The 16,813-nt window shown below is 44.2% G+C and overlaps 1 protein-coding gene across 1 annotated transcript; it reads left to right on the plus strand.

Moving 5' to 3' along the window:
• The first annotated feature begins 131 nt into the window (after positions 1–131).
• On the plus strand, positions 132–7,515 carry ranbp3b (RAN binding protein 3b). Its single transcript, XM_037277051.1, has 17 exons — positions 132–275; positions 2,096–2,151; positions 2,450–2,486; positions 2,562–2,639; positions 2,717–2,788; positions 3,391–3,456; positions 3,615–3,707; positions 3,809–3,918; positions 3,989–4,108; positions 4,288–4,388; positions 4,471–4,546; positions 4,653–4,743; positions 5,185–5,312; positions 5,393–5,513; positions 5,592–5,734; positions 6,089–6,266; positions 6,348–7,515. Exons 1-17 carry the CDS (start codon positions 254–256, stop codon positions 6,389–6,391), a joined length of 1,536 nt encoding a protein of 511 aa, XP_037132946.1. The 5' UTR covers positions 132–253; the 3' UTR covers positions 6,392–7,515.
• The last annotated feature ends 9,298 nt before the right edge of the window (positions 7,516–16,813 follow it).

Here is a 16,813-nt window from a genome sequence, read left to right on the forward strand (position 1 = left end):
GGTGAGTACTATTTATTTATGTGTTTGTTTGTATTTGTTTATTTGTATTTATTTATTTGCCGTGACGCTCAGGCGAAAGCAGACGAAGTCCGACGAGTGCAGACCCACTGACGCAGTCAGACGAAAGCAGACGAGTGCAGATGCAGGCGGGACGCGTGGAGCTGTTGACGGCGGCCGAGTGAGTGCTCCCTCTCCCGGCCTGCGCCTGTCTTATCTGCGCGGTGGCTTGTGGGTGTGTGAGCGTCGAAGTAAAATGGCGGACTTGGCGAACGAAGGTGAGTCGCTTAGCAGTGTGGAGTAGGGAGGGGACACAAAAACACTCATTGCAGTGTTCCAAACGTCGCATTTCCCGCTGTTTGCACTTGGGCCGAGGATGATAAGACACAAACCGGCGGTTCATTTGGCCCCGGTTGGAGTCGCACGAGTGCTTCCCGGCGTTTCCTAGGCTACACTGTTAGCAAACATGCTAACGCGGCTAAAGGCTTGGGATGCGGCTAATAGCTGGAAAGCGTCGGAACGCCCTCCAATGCTAGCTTGCTGCTTAGCGAGCTAATCGTACGATGCTAGCACCCGGCTATTTATAGCTACTTTATTATACCTGTAAAGACTGTAATAGACGCTTCGCCTTTTCTTGCACGTTCACAGCTATTAGAAGTGTTGCTTTGTGCGGAGCCACTGAATACATGTCAGGCCGAGTCTGTTAGTTCGCAGACGTGAGTTTAGGCGGGCAAAGTAATATTTTTCTTCCTATGTCTTCGGGACCAAATGCACTTGTCCGGGAGTGATTGCCATTACGTTTAATATGCGGTATCGAGATTGTTGCGAACGACGTTTGTGGAAACGTCACAACCGGAGCGATGTTCAGCTACTCTCCCTCACCATCGCGGTTCAACTGGGTGGCACCGTCTATTTGCTGGATAGCTTCCGGAAGATGCTCGCGTTGGTCTATAAATTAAAAAGAGATAACCCGCAAAGAGGTGCCGTTGTGTTATTTGATACCAGTACGGAACACACAAAAAAATAGACATGTTATGTTTGCTGCGTCAGTAATACCAATATATGTGCTAATTTCGACACTATATCAATGTTATCCTATTTCTACTTCCATTCATTGACCAAACTGTCTCGTATTTTTTATTATATTACGCACTAGGTATGACATTAAGCGCGCTCGATGGCATATAATTTGAAATCATAAACTGGATGATCATAGTCACCTACAAAACTGTTGTTGCAGTTGCAGTACTGCCTGTGTACCATAAAAGCAGCAATCAAGTTGCTTTGGTGAAATGAACTGAAAACCAACAATGGCTAGCAAATGCCTGTAAATATAGTCAACTTGGACCAGTGCTGTTTCTGACAGATTGCTTTGGCTCATTTTGGGGCCAAAGAAGTAGCTTGATATGAGACGATTGAGCTTCATTGCCTTATCTAATATATTTATTCACACTCTGTCCCTAGTCCTCTGAACACTCTACATATGCATAAAGTTTTGACAATTTAACAAATGTATGGTAGTATAATGTCTAACTAGATGAAGCAATTTCTTTAGAAATTGTGTGTGAATGCTGAAATGCTGAATGACAATTTATGGAAGCATGTTTAATGATGTGAAATGCTTAGGAACCATGTAATAGATCTGAATGATAAATAATGATATTGAACAGTATGGAATGATCTAGAAGGATTAAATGACACTGAAGTTTTATTTTGAAGAGAGAAAAACATACAAATAGTGGTAGAGAATGAAACTAAGGCCTGACCTGAATTTAGCTGGTGCGCCTCTGTTATGACAGAATTGTTTTATTGAGTTTCATAGGTACATTTATTTGGTTTTATTGTTTTGGTTTATGGATCACATGTTTGTGCTGTTTCTGTACACTTGTATAAAAACAACTAACACAAGTAGGGAAAACAAGAGTTTTAAAATTGTCATTTCAAAATTGACCTCAAAATAACTTGTTCATCCCCTAAATGCAGTTGAGACCATAAATATGCTCCTATTGAGACAATTTTCATCGTATGCTGCCCCCTGTTGGTGTAGAGTAGACAACATCGTCTGCTGTCCGATCAATCTTTTTTTTTCTCCTGACAGACAAGCCTGCCATAGCGCCCCCTGTGTTTGTTTTCCAAAAAGACAAAACTCAGAAGGTGAGTGTTTTTATTTAATTTTTTTTTCGACGATGATGAAGCTCTTTTGCTAGCTAAAATAAGAACGTCTTTGAAGAAGGCGCTTAGCACATTCCTCACCACTGGCTGAACTGTAAACAAGGCTCCACGAGGGGGCTTCTCATGCACATATATCAATTGTAGTCGCAATTGCGCTTGATGTTGAGTTGTAAATTTTCAAATGACAAAGTAAAGGATATTTTTAACCAGTTACAATGTTGTTGTTTTTTTATTGAATATTTGCCCTTCTTGAGATTGTTTGTTTGTTTGTTTGTTACAGCGATCTGCAGAGGGCTCAAGTGCAGAGGATGGAGAAGGTAAAAATCTGACATCTGAAGAGGCCGATGGCTTTGCTATTGTTATTAAAATATTTCTCGCATTTGCACGCTCAGATTCAGATAAAGACGAGGCGAACTACTTCCCTCCAGTAAAAAGGGAGCGGACTTCATCATTCCCGCCACTACAGTCGGGTAACAACTTTGTTGCTGTTTGCTTGGAGCACAGAGTTGATTTGTATGCTGAGGCTTTCTCTCAAACTCCTTTGCAGTTCCCAAGAACAACATATTCATGCCCCCCAGTTTCTGCCAGTCTCCGACTGGGAACTCTGACTCTGAGCCTGGTGAGTTTTCTAAATGTATAACATTAAATTGTTATGTAAGGAAAACTATCTTAAAAACAAAATGTGGCAAAATGTTGGTCTTCCAGAATTTTAGCGCATTTCTGTTTTGAGGAGGAGTTCCTGTCTCCTGTAAATTTGCCACCGCTAACCCTCCAATGCTTGCGTCACCGGGACAACTAGAGAGGTGGCTACTTTTTTGAGTTCAGGGACTGGAAAAAGTAGATCAAGACAGCATGGCTTGTACTTTCACTCGAGAAAGCAGCGCTGCAATACCAAGCAGCGCAATTGTCAGTTGGTATGCAGAGCATGCACCCCAGAACCCCAAAAAGATATAACTCTAATAATCTCAACATCATGTTTTCTTAACAGGGCATGAATGTTTGCATGAGTAGAACGTCCAAACACAGCTTGTCACCTGTGTCTGGATCACTGCCACATTTTAAGACTCGTGTTGAGGCATTAGAATCAAAATGAAGTTGCTAACATTTGTCTGAATTGAGGACTTAGAAATGACAGAGTGTTGCCGCAAAAGAACCTAAGTTGTTATGTGACCGATGTATGTTTAATGTTTTGTCCCTTCACCTGCTTTCGGGCGTCGCCAGAGGAGAAGCCAGTTGGGTTCCGATTAAAGCCGCCAACTCTCATACACGGGCAGGCGCCCAGTTCAGGTTTGTGCCACATGTTGCCTCAAGCCACATTTGTGCCAAGCTTTTCCACATTGAATCCAATGTAAAGGAAGTAACAAGTGTTTGGAACAGTTGTTGCAAACCTTCTGCGCGGAACGGCATCTTCTGAGAAAAGCAAGCACGTGCGTTTGTTCTTGCAGGCGTCCCGAGTCAGAAACCGAAAGAGCAACAACGCAGCGTTCTCCGCCCGGCGGTTCTTCAAGCGCCACCCTCCAAATCCCACACAGAGTCTAGTAGGGAAAATCGCGTTTGCTCACGTGCTGCAGAGTCACTGTTACTTTGCTCGACATCTTCGTTCACACTTGTGTCTTTTACATCTTTTCTTTCCTTGCAGACTCCACTTGCGGAACCAATGGCGTGAAGAAGTTGTCAGACGGCCCTTCAGTCGCCCAGTCCCTTTTCCTGAACAACACAGAGCACTCAGCCGCCCCGAACATGTCACTGGTAACATCCTGCAAATGATTCCTCCCTGGTCCTAGTTGTGGAGTTTGTTTTGTATTCCTGTTTATTTCAGAAACACGAAAATGAGGAAGACGGCCCAAGTGACGTCAAAGATGAAGGAGGGAACGAGAAGGAGGAAGGAGATGTAGCAAATTCTTTTGTATTTGGTCAGAATATCAAAGACAGAGCAAAGGTGGGTTTGCATGAGCTACAGAAAAATGTTCAACATTCTAATCAATTTTTGGGGGTGAGACCCCAGACAATGCAAGAAAATACATTCGTAGTCATGTGTCTGTTGCTGCTCTTAGTTTGCGTCGAAATTCACAACACTCTCTGAAGATGTGAGCGATTCCTCCCGTGTCTTCTTTCTAGTTGGACCAGAACAGTAAAGAAGAAAAGTCAAAGGACATTCTTCCAGGAGACTGTCAAGCAGAGGGAACCAATTATTTCTTGCAGTACATCTCTACCCCAAGGTAATCTCACTATAGTCTCTTGCTCATTAATATTGATTGTTATTATTGCATGAATTAATTCATGCGTTCTTTGTCTTCCCAGTTTAAATAATGCCTCAAACAGTGCAGACAGTGGGGCGAAATTTGTGTTTGGACAGAACATGTCCGAACGAGTTTTGGTGAGTGTTGGCGGCTTGTTTGCATGGTCAACCAAGTTGGACAATGTCCAAATTTGGAAAATTTCCCATGTGTCTGTGTGTATCTTTTTTTTTTCTCCCATCCTAGAGTCCTCCCAAGGGCGAGACTGCCAATGAAGATAGTAAAGAGGTTCCAGAGGCTTTAGAGCCCCCGTCACAGGAGGCCACCCCAGAGAAGGGTAACTGCCACCCCCGCCTCCCTTCATACACGACAATTTATGTTCTCGTTAAGGGTTTTGGGACTGAAAAATTACATCTCGGAAAAAAGAAGTCAGCGTTTCTGTCCCTCGAGGTGAAGTTGAATTTAAAGGCAGTCCCTGGGGAAACAAACTTCAGTCTGTCTTGCAACCAGTCCTGTATTTCTCCCTGTAAAAGGGTTTCCAGTACCCAAGCCACACATGCACGCAAACCAAAATTGAACTCTGAATGGGTGGGGTGGGGGGGATGTCCCAAGTAAATCAACAGGCTCTGTTTAGGTAGGATACAGTAAAAAGCCTTTCCTGGCTACCTCTTTGCTTGCAGTTTGAAGTCGAGTGTCCTTTGGAGTAGTTTGTAGTGGCTGTTCAGGCTCTCAAGGTTTATAGTCCAGCTCAGCACTTGACAGTTTGCACTCTTCTCAGCATTGAACAGCGTGTCGGAGTCTTTGGAGGAGTCTGCCGCCGCCTACACCAAAGCCACAGCCAAGAAGTGCATCTTAGAGAAAGTGGACGTGAAAACCGGGGAAGAATCAGAAAGCAACGTTTTACAGGTGCCGTCGAGCGTTCATGTGACATTTTGGCACCTGCAAGAGGTACACAGCCAGTGAGTTTGCTTTGTCCCGCAATTCAGATGCAGTGCAAGTTGTACGTCTTCGAGAAGACGGCACAGTCGTGGATAGAGCGAGGGCGGGGTCTACTGCGGCTTAACGACATGGCGTCAACGGACGATGGCACGCTACAGTCGCGTCTAGGTAAACGCAAGCGAAATAAGTGTATTATGGCCTGTCGTGACTTGCTAAGCACGGTCTCTTTTTTTGGACTCCCTCCAGTGATGAGGACCCAGGGCAGCCTTCGGTTGATCCTCAACACTAAACTTTGGCCCCAGATGCAAGTGGATAAGGCAAGCGACAAAAGTGTACGGGTCACGGCCACAGACACAGAGGATCAAGGAGTCAAGGTCTTCCTAATATCGGTATGTTTTGACCAAAGTGTTAGATCATGTTGGAAGTAGTTTCACCAACGTAGGACTGTTGCATTCAGCTCTGTACTTGGATTTACTACTAATGGAACATGAAACGTTGAAAGCTAATACACGTTCACACAACTCACAAGTCATAATTCCTGTAAATCTTTTGATGAGACATAATACACCTGTGTGAGACTGTCTTAAACCAAGATACCTCTGTAATTGCTTTGTTGTCCACCAGATGGTGCTACTCTCCCCAGTCAAAGCAAGCAGGAACTTTCCCACTTATGCTGTTTTCTACGAGGATGCCTCACTGCTTGCATGATTCGCTTAAAAAGATTGCTCTATTGTGCTCCTCAGGGTAGTTCCAAGGATGTAGGTCAGCTGGCGGCGGCATTGCATCACCGGATTTTGGCCCTAAAAAGCCGGGCGGAGCAGGAGCCCGAAGCCCCCGTGACAACCATCCCCGACGCCGAGGTGCCGCAGTCCAACGAGGACGACAGCGATGAGGAAGGCAGCGCCTCCGCTTCCGCAACGAGTAAGTCACTCCACTTTTGTCTTAGTCCTTTTTACACTGCTAGCCCCTCCCCAACCAGGCGTCTGTTTTGTCCACCTGCAGCTAACACCGAGGGAGGAGAGAACCAGGCTGCGGGGAGCACATAGCGCTATCCCTCTGAGACAGCCTGCAGAGATGCCACTTTGGAGGCATTTTTCTTCTGTTGGCATCTCCACGGACACCCCCTTTGACCAACGTGGTCCCTCCAGACCAGTAACTTTTGGATATTAGAATTCTAGCTCCAGGAAATAACCTCCCCAGTCCCCCCACCCCCCAGTGCCGAAGTGTCTCCCACCCCACCAGCCAATCTGCGTCATCAAAGGAGTACTTTCCTCCTCCTGTTGTTGGATTTTCTCCTCTACGTCCCCCGCTCCCATTCCCCCCACTAGCAAAAATAAAGACTTCAGAGCTTTGGTTTGGGACTTTTCTGCTCATCATATTGATGAGTGTAAAGGGTGTTTTTCCTCTACATTTTAAAGTATGGCACATGTTAAGACTGCAGTTTCTACTTTGGGACCTTTCTACTTCAATGTACAGCCCCCCCACCCCAAACTCCTGCGTTCTCTGGATGCCACATCCATGTTACCCGAGTCCCAAATTTTGCAGTGCGTTAGACCAGGTCTGTTCTGTCAGCTCGTCTATATCGAGCCCTCCACAAACTCCCCTTCCATCCCAGCCCTATCCCAAAACCTGATCAGTGTGTTTGGTTTTGGCAACTGTAATTTATTTTTGGGGGGGGGGAGGGGGGGTCATGAGGCATCTCAACGTTTGTGCTATTTGTAACAGCTAGGCGAGAGTCCACTCAACTTGTCATTAATAGCATTTTCCTTTGATTTCCTATCAATCTATATTCTAGTGAATAAAGGACTGAAACCATGCAGCTTTCTGTTCATGTGATGACTTTGAAGGGCAGAAGAATTCTATTTCCCCCCACATTTTTTTTGTTTCAGAGAAGTTCGACTGTCAATCATCCTGCATGTAATCATTTGTATTTCTTTAAAACATCCCAGGGCTTTATTGTGTTTATATTTTTATTTACATTTTGAAAAACATGTTGGAAGGAAACTGCGTGCGTGTGGAATAATTGGCATGATAACTGTACTATCCCTTTTTTTTTTTTTCATCAAATGTACATTTTTGAATACAATATATCATTTATTGGCGCACCATTTTTTCATCACCAACTCCTGCTCCTTCCTCATCCTTTACAAAATAAACCTCTGCCATAAATGTTGCTTTCCTGATTTAATTAATACGTACATGAAATATAACCTGCAAGATGTCCTGTCTACCCCTTCGCTGAACTTGTGTCTAGTTTTGTCCAAAAAAGGCTTCTTTCGGGACAACTGTCCATTGCACCGACACATTAGAACACACCAGTAAAAGTCACTGAGAGCCATCTTCATCCTGTGCACTGAAACTGAAGTCTTCCTCCTCAGTGTCTGATTGGAATAGCTTCAGATATACTTCGCCACACACTTTTATGCATTTCTTCCATAATGAGGAAATGTTAATTTTATTCATCCACAAAGCGCTAAATTACATTAAACTAGCGAGCTACACGTATAGCTCCAGAGTAGACGTGACCGGGAAATAAGGAAAGAAAAGTAAAAGTACTCTTCAGTAATGTCCGTCTTGATCTCGTTTGTATCAATTATACGGCACTATTTGTCTGGCGGATGGACATGCAATCAACTCACCACGCTTCTCCCCAGTGACCGTGTCCCATATCCCTCCGCCCAGAAAAGCGGAACGATTCGTTCAAAAGAACGATTTTTTTTATGTGAACGAAATATGACTTCAACCAGTAGGTGTCGGTAATGCACATTGAAGCTGGTGCCACCTCGCCGTAAAACAAAACGAAGAAGAAAATGACGTAACTTCCCGTGCATCAACGGATCCGTCTGTGAACGTCTTGCGTCTCCTGGCGTCTATGTCAGCCAGAATCTACATTTACGATTTGCCAAGGAAAGAAAGAACCACTCACTGAAACGCCACTTCTTTTATGCACGTTTTCTCCAAGCTAACGGCTAACTTTATTGCATGAAGGGATGCGCCGTTATGCAACAACTTCTCTTTGGGTAATCTTTATTTTACAACACTTAAAATAACGTGTATGCATATATACGCCTAAATATTGTTATCCAATATATCTACTGCAATTTCACATTAGATTGCTGGTTTGAAATGTACTATTATTATTATTATTATTGTTTTAATAAACATTAAAACCTGTTCAAACTTGTCTGGTGTTTTATTCCTTGTTTTTATTTTTTTGGGCATGAAAACAAAAATCTGACATTTAGTTAACTGCTATATTTTGACAATATGTATATGTGTTTTACGTTGTGTAATATGTGTTGGTGTCCCCCAGAATAAAGAGCAAGTAGTCAAATACACATTCTTGACACGTACAAAAAATGCATAAAGTTATTAGGTACACCTGAAAATGGTGGTGTACCTAAAGGAGTGTCCGAGTGACATCACAGATCAACCAGCCAATCAGGAGGTGGGGGCGGATGTGGCACTTTTCACTTTCAGTTACGCTTTGGCCATGATTTTTCCCTAATGAATAACAGGCTATTAGGTACACCTAAAAATGGCGATGTACCTAATGGAGTGTCCAAGTGATGTCACAGATCAACCAGCCAATCAGAAAGTGGGGGTGAGGGTGGGTGTGGCACTTTTCACTTAAACCAGGGGTGTCGACCTCCAGTCCTCGAGGGGCCGCGTTCCAATATGTTTTCCAAGTTACCCTCGTTAAGTGCACCTGCGTGAAAAGTTTTAGCCACTTTCACGCTCTGCAGGAGCTAAAACTTTTCACGCAGGTGCACTTAACGAGGGAATCACACGGACACTCCATTAGGTACACCGCCATTTTCAAGTGGACCTAATAACAGGCCACTTTATTAGGGAAACATCATGGTCAAAGGTCACAGGTGTCAAGCTCTAGTCCTCGAGGGGCCGCGTTCCAATATGTTTTCCAAGTTACCCTCGTTAAGTGCACCTGCGTGAAAAGTTTTAGCCACTTTCACGTTCTGCAGGAGCTAAAACTTTTCACGCAGGTGCACTTAACGAGGGAATCACACGGACACTCCATTAGGTACACCGCCATTTTCAAGTGTACCTAATAACAGGCCACTTTATTAGGGAAACATCATGGTCAAAGGTCACAGGTGTCGAGCTCGAGTCCTCGAGGGGCCGCGTTCCAATACGTTTTCCAAGTTACCCTCGTTAAGTGCACCTGCGTGAAAGGTTTTAGCCACTTTCACGTTCTGCAGGAGCTAAAACTTTTCACGCAGGTGCACTTAACGAGGGAATCACACGGACACTCCATTAGGTACACCGCCATTTTCAAGTGTACCTAATAACAGGCCACTTTATTAGGGAAACATCATGGTCAAAGGTCACAGGTGTCGAGCTCGAGTCCTCGAGGGGCCGCGTTCCAATATGTTTTCCAAGTTACCCTCGTTAAGTGCACCTGCGTGAAAAGTTTTAGCCACTTTCACGTTCTGCAGGAGCTAAAACTTTTCACGCAGGTGCACTTAACGAGGGAATCACACGGACACTCCATTAGGTACACCGCCAGTTTCAAGTGTACCTAATAACAGGCCACTTTATTAGGGAAACATCATGGTCAAAGGTCACAGGTGTCGAGCGCTAGTCCTCGAGGGGCCGCGTTCCAATATGTTTTCCAAGTTACCCTCGTTAAGTGCACCTGCGTGAAAAGTTTTAGCCACGTTCACGTTCTGTAGGAGCTAAAACTTTTCACGCAGGTGCACTTAACGAGGGAATCACACGGACACTCCATTAGGTACACCGCCATTTTCAAGTGTACCTAATAACAGGCCACTTTATTAGGGAAACATCATGGTCAAAGGTCACAGGTGTCAAGCTCTAGTCCTCGAGGGGCCGCGTTCCAATATGTTTTCCAAGTTACCCTCGTTAAGTGCACCTGCGTGAAAAGTTTTAGCCACTTTCACGTTCTGCAGGAGCTAAAACTTTTCACGCAGGTGCAGTTAACGAGGGAATCACACGGACACTCCATTAGGTACACCGCCATTTTCAAGTGTACCTAATAACAGGCCACTTTATTAGGGAAACATCATGGTCAAAGGTCACAGGTGTCGAGCTCGAGTCCTCGAGGGGCCGCGTTCCAATATGTTTTCCAAGTTACCCTCGTTAAGTGCACCTGCGTGAAAAGTTTTAGCCACTTTCACGTTCTGCAGGAGCTAAAACTTTTCACGCAGGTGCACTTAACGAGGGAATCACACGGACACTCCATTAGGTACACCGCCAGTTTCAAGTGTACCTAATAACAGGCCACTTTATTAGGGAAACATCATGGTCAAAGGTCACAGGTGTCGAGCGCTAGTCCTCGAGGGGCCGCGTTCCAATATGTTTTCCAAGTTACCCTCGTTAAGTGCACCTGCGTGAAAAGTTTTAGCCACATTCACGTTCTGTAGGAGCTAAAACTTTTCACGCAGGTGCACTTAACGAGGGAATCACACGGACACTCCATTAGGTACACCGCCATTTTCAAGTGTACCTAATAACAGGCCACTTTATTAGGGAAACATCATGGTCAAAGGTCACAGGTGTCAAGCTCTAGTCCTCGAGGGGCCGCGTTCCAATATGTTTTCCAAGTTACCCTCGTTAAGTGCACCTGCGTGAAAAGTTTTAGCCACTTTCACGTTCTGCAGGAGCTAAAACTTTTCACGCAGGTGCACTTAACGAGGGAATCACACGGACACTCCATTAGGTACACCGCCATTTTCAAGTGGACCTAATTACAGGCCACTTTATTAGGGAAATATCATGGTCAAAGGTCACAGGTGTCAAGCTCTAGTCCTCGAGGGGCCGCGTTCCAATATGTTTTCCAAGTTACCCTCGTTAAGTGCACCTGCGTGAAAAGTTTTAGCCACTTTCACGTTCTGCAGGAGCTAAAACTTTTCATGCAGGTGCACTTAACGAGGGAATCACACGGACACTCCATTAGGTACACCGCCATTTTCAAGTGTACCTAATAACAGGCCACTTTATTAGGGAAACATCATGGTCAAAGGTCACAGGTGTCGAGCTCGAGTCCTCGAGGGGCCGCGTTCCAATATGTTTTCCAAGTTACCCTCGTTAAGTGCACCTGCGTGAAATGTTTTAGCCACTTTCACGTTCTGTAGGAGCTAAAACTTTTCACGCAGGTGCACTTAACGAGGGAATCACACGGACACTCCATTAGGTACACCGCCATTTTCAAGTGTACCTAATAACAGGCCACTTTATTAGGGAAACATCATGGTCAAAGGTCACAGGTGTCAAGCTCTAGTCCTCGAGGGGCCGCGTTCCAATATGTTTTCCAAGTTACCCTCGTTAAGTGCACCTGCGTGAAAAGTTTTAGCCACTTTCACGTTCTGCAGGAGCTAAAACTTTTCACGCAGGTGCACTTAACGAGGGAATCACACGGACACTCCATTAGGTACACCGCCAGTTTCAAGTGTACCTAATAACAGGCCACTTTATTAGGGAAACATCATGGTCAAAGGTCACAGGTGTCGAGCGCTAGTCCTCGAGGGGCCGCGTTCCAATATGTTTTCCAAGTTACCCTCGTTAAGTGCACCTGCGTGAAAAGTTTTAGCCACTTTCACGTTCTGTAGGAGCTAAAACTTTTCACGCAGGTGCACTTAACGAGGGAATCACACGGACACTCCATTAGGTACACCGCCATTTTCAAGTGTACCTAATAACAGGCCACTTTATTAGGGAAACATCATGGTCAAAGGTCACAGGTGTCGAGCTCGAGTCCTCGAGGGGCCGCGTTCCAATATGTTTTCCAAGTTACCCTCGTTAAGTGCACCTGCGTGAAATGTTTTAGCCACTTTCACGTTCTGTAGGAGCTAAAACTTTTCACGCAGGTGCACTTAACGAGGGAATCACACGGACACTCCATTAGGTACACCGCCATTTTCAAGTGTACCTAATAACAGGCCACTTTATTAGGGAAATGTCATGGTCAAAGGTCACAGGTGTCAAGCTCTAGTCCTCGAGGGGCCGCGTTCCAATATGTTTTCCAAGTTACCCTCGTTAAGTGCACCTGCGTGAAAAGTTTTAGCCACTTTCACGTTCTGCAGGAGCTAAAACTTTTCACGCAGGTGCACTTAACGAGGGAATCACACGGACACTCCATTAGGTACACCGCCATTTTCAAGTGTACCTAATAACAGGCCACTTTATTAGGGAAACATCATGGTCAAAGGTCACAGGTGTCAAGCTCTAGTCCTCGAGGGGCCGCATTCCAATATGTGGCGGTGTACCTAATGGAGTGTCCGTGTGATTCCCTCGTTAAGTGCACCTGCGTGAAAAGTTTTAGCTCCTGCAGAACGTGAAAGTGGCTAAAACTTTTCACGCAGGTGCACTTAACGAGGGTAACTTGGAAAACATATTGGAACGCGGCCCCTCGAGGACTGGAGGTCGACACCCCTGGTTTAAGTGAAAAGTGGCACACCCGCCCTCACCCCCACTTTCTGATTGGCTAGTTGATCTGTGACATCACTCGGACACTCCATTAGGTACACTGCCATTTTTAGGTGTACCTAATAACAGGCCAGTTCATTAGGGAAAAATCATGGCCAAAGCGTAACTGAAAGTAAAAAGTGCCCCTTCCGCCCTCACTTTCTGATTGGCTGTTTGCGCTATGATGTCACACAGACACACCTTTAGGTACGCCGCCATTTTCAGGTGTACCTAATAACAGGCCAGTTCATTCGGGAAAAATCATGGCCAAAGCTGAACTGAAAGTGAAAAGTGCCGCACCCGCCCTCACCCCCACCTCCTGATTGGCTGGTTGATCTGTGACGTCACACGGACACTCCTTTAGGTACACCACCATTTTCAGGTGTACCTCATAACTTTATGCCTTTTTTGTACGTGTCAAGAATGCGTATTTGACTACTTGCTCTTTATTCTGGGGGACACCAACACATATACACAACGTAAAACACATATACATATTGTCATATAAAGCAGTTAACCAAATGTCAGTTTTTTATTTTCATGCCCAAAAAAATAAAAACAAGGAATAAAACACCAGACAAGTTTGAACAGGTGTTAATGTTTATTAAAACAATAATAATAATAATAAAAGTACATTTCAAACCAGCAATCTCATGTGAAATTGCAGTACATATATTGGATAACAATATTTAGGCGTATATATGCATACACGTTATTTTAAGTGTTATAAAATAAAGATTACCCAAAGAGAAATTGTTGCATAACGGCGCATCCCTTCATGCAATAAAGTTAGCCGTTAGCTTGGAGAAAACGTGCATAAAAGAAGTGGCGTTTCAGTGAGTGGTTCTTTCTTTCCTTGGCAAATCGTAAATGTAGATTCTGGCTGACATAGACGCCAGGAGACGCAAGACGTTCACAGACGGATCCGTTGATGCACGGGAAGGCAGTTCACTCATTAACTCGTCCGCGAACGGCAAAGTCAGGATTCGTTCCCTCGCTGATCCGTTCTCGTGATGAACTGGAAATGCAAATCACTCACTCACTGACTCGTTTACTCACAGATCCGGTGAGTTAGTGAACGGGAAATGCAATTCACGACTCGTTTGTGAACGGGTTACGTCATTTTCTTCTTCGTTATGTTTGACGGTGAGGTGGCACCAGCTTCAATGCACATTACCGACACCTACTGGTTGAAGTCACTTTAGGAAGTGATTCGTTTACTGTCGTTCACTGAAATAATTCATTCTTTTGAATTGCTCACTCACGAGCCAACACTACTTCAAGCGTGTGTCATCATGTTACACTGACAAGCGTCTCACACAGGCGGGCTTGGTGTAAAATTCTTAACCTGTAGCTTTGTTTGAAATTGAGTACAAGTTTTCAACCAATTACCCACGACAAACTCCCCTTTTCCTCTTGTGTGCAGTCAGTTGTGACGTGTTTTGACTCAGTAATCACCTGAGATAAGACAGGAAGTTCCTGCGAAGTCCAAGAACTCTGATTTAAAACTAAATAAATAAACAAACAAACTCACTTTCTTAAAAAAAAAAAAAAAAGAAATCAGGGAGGATTTACAGGAGCACTGATAGGGGGAGTTGGAATTTGTGCACAAGTCAGTCACACTCCCGGGCAGGCTCGCTTTTAAGAGCAGGTGCTACGTCAAAGCTCAAGTAAAATAAAATGATGAAAACGAGAACTCGATCGCCCCCATAAAGACTAAGTGATGGTTCTCCGCGGAGTCATTTGCTTCCTTAAAAGGAGCAAAAAAAATGCCCTTCCCGTTCCATCTGTCTGGAGAAGCCCCAGAAAGTAGAGTTCTCAACATTCCCAGATGGTTTTAACTAAATACGATGTCACTTGACTTGTGATAATTAACATGATGTCACTAATTTAAACAGTTTAGCTAAACGTTATCTGCTCGACCGATCTTCTTGATTCAGGGTTTACTGTTCAACATTAAGTCGAGAAACCTCATTTAAACATGACATAATCATGAGGCAGTAGAGGTCAAAAGTCAGATCAGTACAGAACTATGTTTGGCTTCCGAGGCCTGCCGGGTGAGGGTTTCAATTCCTTTTTGAGGTAAGAAAGCACTACTGAATTTTAAAAAGTGAGTTTTAATGCTTACATACCATTGGAAACGCAATAAGCACAAAGGCTAACAATTGCCTTCTATGTGTTGTTAGCCTTTAAGCAATGGTTATGTTAACACAAATGGTGCAGCAAGACTTGTAGACAGATCAATACTCACGAAAATCTATTTGTGTCTTCTGCTAAAAATGACCAATAACACTGTTATTAGTTATGTTATGGCCCCCACACCAGGGGGCATTAGCAATGACACCTAAATGAGCAGCATGATATGCATTGAGGGTTAAAGTGCGACAAAAACTGTTGAATTATTTTTAACTCTACTCATTCACCAGGGGGCACTGCTGAGTGGCAAATAACGCCCATGTCTATGTCAGAGTGATTTAAGGCTTATTACTTGACAAAAAGCCAGATCCCTTGGGGAGGCTTGAATGTCAATCATGTGTTTTTTATAATCATCATGCGAAAATGTACTTTGTGTATGCGCCTTGTGAAGGCACGCCGTGCCGCACATACCTCACAATTGTGCTTCATTCACATTGTTAGTGATGGCCTGGAACAAATTATCATCAAAACCAACATTTATTGTTTTTGAGGTCTTTTGGAAACAAAACGGAGCGCAAAACCAGACGGGAAATAGAAGCAGAAGCGGACATGAAGCGGAACAATACAAGTTGACTGCGAGATTCATGAACTTAAAATGTCGATGCAGTCGTGCGTCTTTTGCTGGAAGCACCTCAAAGACGACAAGACATCAAAACCAGAACACAGAGCTTCCTCTGTCCCTCAAAGACACGCGATGCTCTCGCAGAATAGTCGCCATTCTTTTTAAGTTAAACAATGTCCTCTAGCGAAGACCTCATCTTAGCAGCTAAACAGATTTGAAAAGCTAGCCAGTTAAAGATGCTAGCTTCCTTTAAAACTCAAAGCTCATATCACTATGATCAGCTATAATAGATTTTCTTCCTAATACAGTATGACCAAAATGGTTTTCTTGAAACTGGAGTCCAGGGCTTTTTTCTCCCCAAAACTTCCAAGGATGCTACTAAACCTCCACTCGCCAAAATGAACTTGAAGTGGCTACTTCAAAGCAAAATGCTAAATCTCTTGTGTGTAATAGACACTCCTTCCAAATGACATGTTGCAAAATAAATGGTTTGGAAACAAAAAGCTGAATCATCAAAAAAAATTGGGGAATATATATATATATTTTTTTTTCCAGGATGAACCAAAAGTGACCCCTTCAAACAAAAATGGCAGACTTGCTGTGCCTTTTCAGGTGAGTCTTTTTTTTTTGTGACTAGACACCCCTATCAAAAAGGACGCTCAGCAAAACTGGCTTCTTTTCCTGTCTCCACAGCACTTTACAACTTTCCCCCATTTTGCATTATGAGCCAGAGGCTGATTTCTTACTGTTGTCAACGGCTGGTCGTTGATAAGAGCAAAGGGGTAAATGTGTGCTGGGCTCGAGAGAGGGAGGGACGACACATCTGTGTAAAATGTCTCCCGCGAGTGATGCGTCTGCGTGCTGACGCCTTCTCCCTAAAAGCCACGGCTATAAATCCAACACATGTAATCACACAGAAAGGCTGTAAAGCAGTCATTTCGTTATTATTATTATGCTATATTGTTATTAATATTACAACACTCGTGCTGAGGAGAAACACCTGCTGTTGTTCTGACTCTTCAGATTTTCCAAGTCATCTCGAGGCTGCCTGCGTAGGCCCCACAATAGTTGTATGAGAGTGCGCGCGTGCGCGCGTGTGAGTGCCTGCTGTGTTTATTGTACATCTTGCCAGTGCAGTTCATAACAAATGTCTTGCTTATGCTGACTTCATCGCTTCCTGTCGTGAGTAGACGTTCCTCTCGGAATTTGCGGCCTCAAATAAACTTTAAAAAGTGGAGAGGAAAGGATCTTTGTGTTCAATACA

This window comes from Syngnathus acus, chromosome 17 (genome assembly GCF_901709675.1).
Source record: "Syngnathus acus chromosome 17, fSynAcu1.2, whole genome shotgun sequence".
Lineage (NCBI taxonomy): Eukaryota > Metazoa > Chordata > Actinopteri > Syngnathiformes > Syngnathidae > Syngnathus > Syngnathus acus.

What these genes read in the sequence shown, in the direction of transcription:
- ranbp3b (XM_037277051.1), top strand. Translation starts at nt 254, where the DNA reads ATGGCGGACTTGGCGAACGAAG. An exon ending in ATATCAAAGACAGAGCAAAG is followed by an intron (nt 4,109 to 4,287) that starts GTGGGTTTGCAT and finishes TCTTCTTTCTAG; the next exon opens with TTGGACCAGAACAGTAAAGA. An exon ending in CGCCTCCGCTTCCGCAACGA is followed by an intron (nt 6,267 to 6,347) that starts GTAAGTCACTCC and finishes GTCCACCTGCAG; the next exon opens with CTAACACCGAGGGAGGAGAG.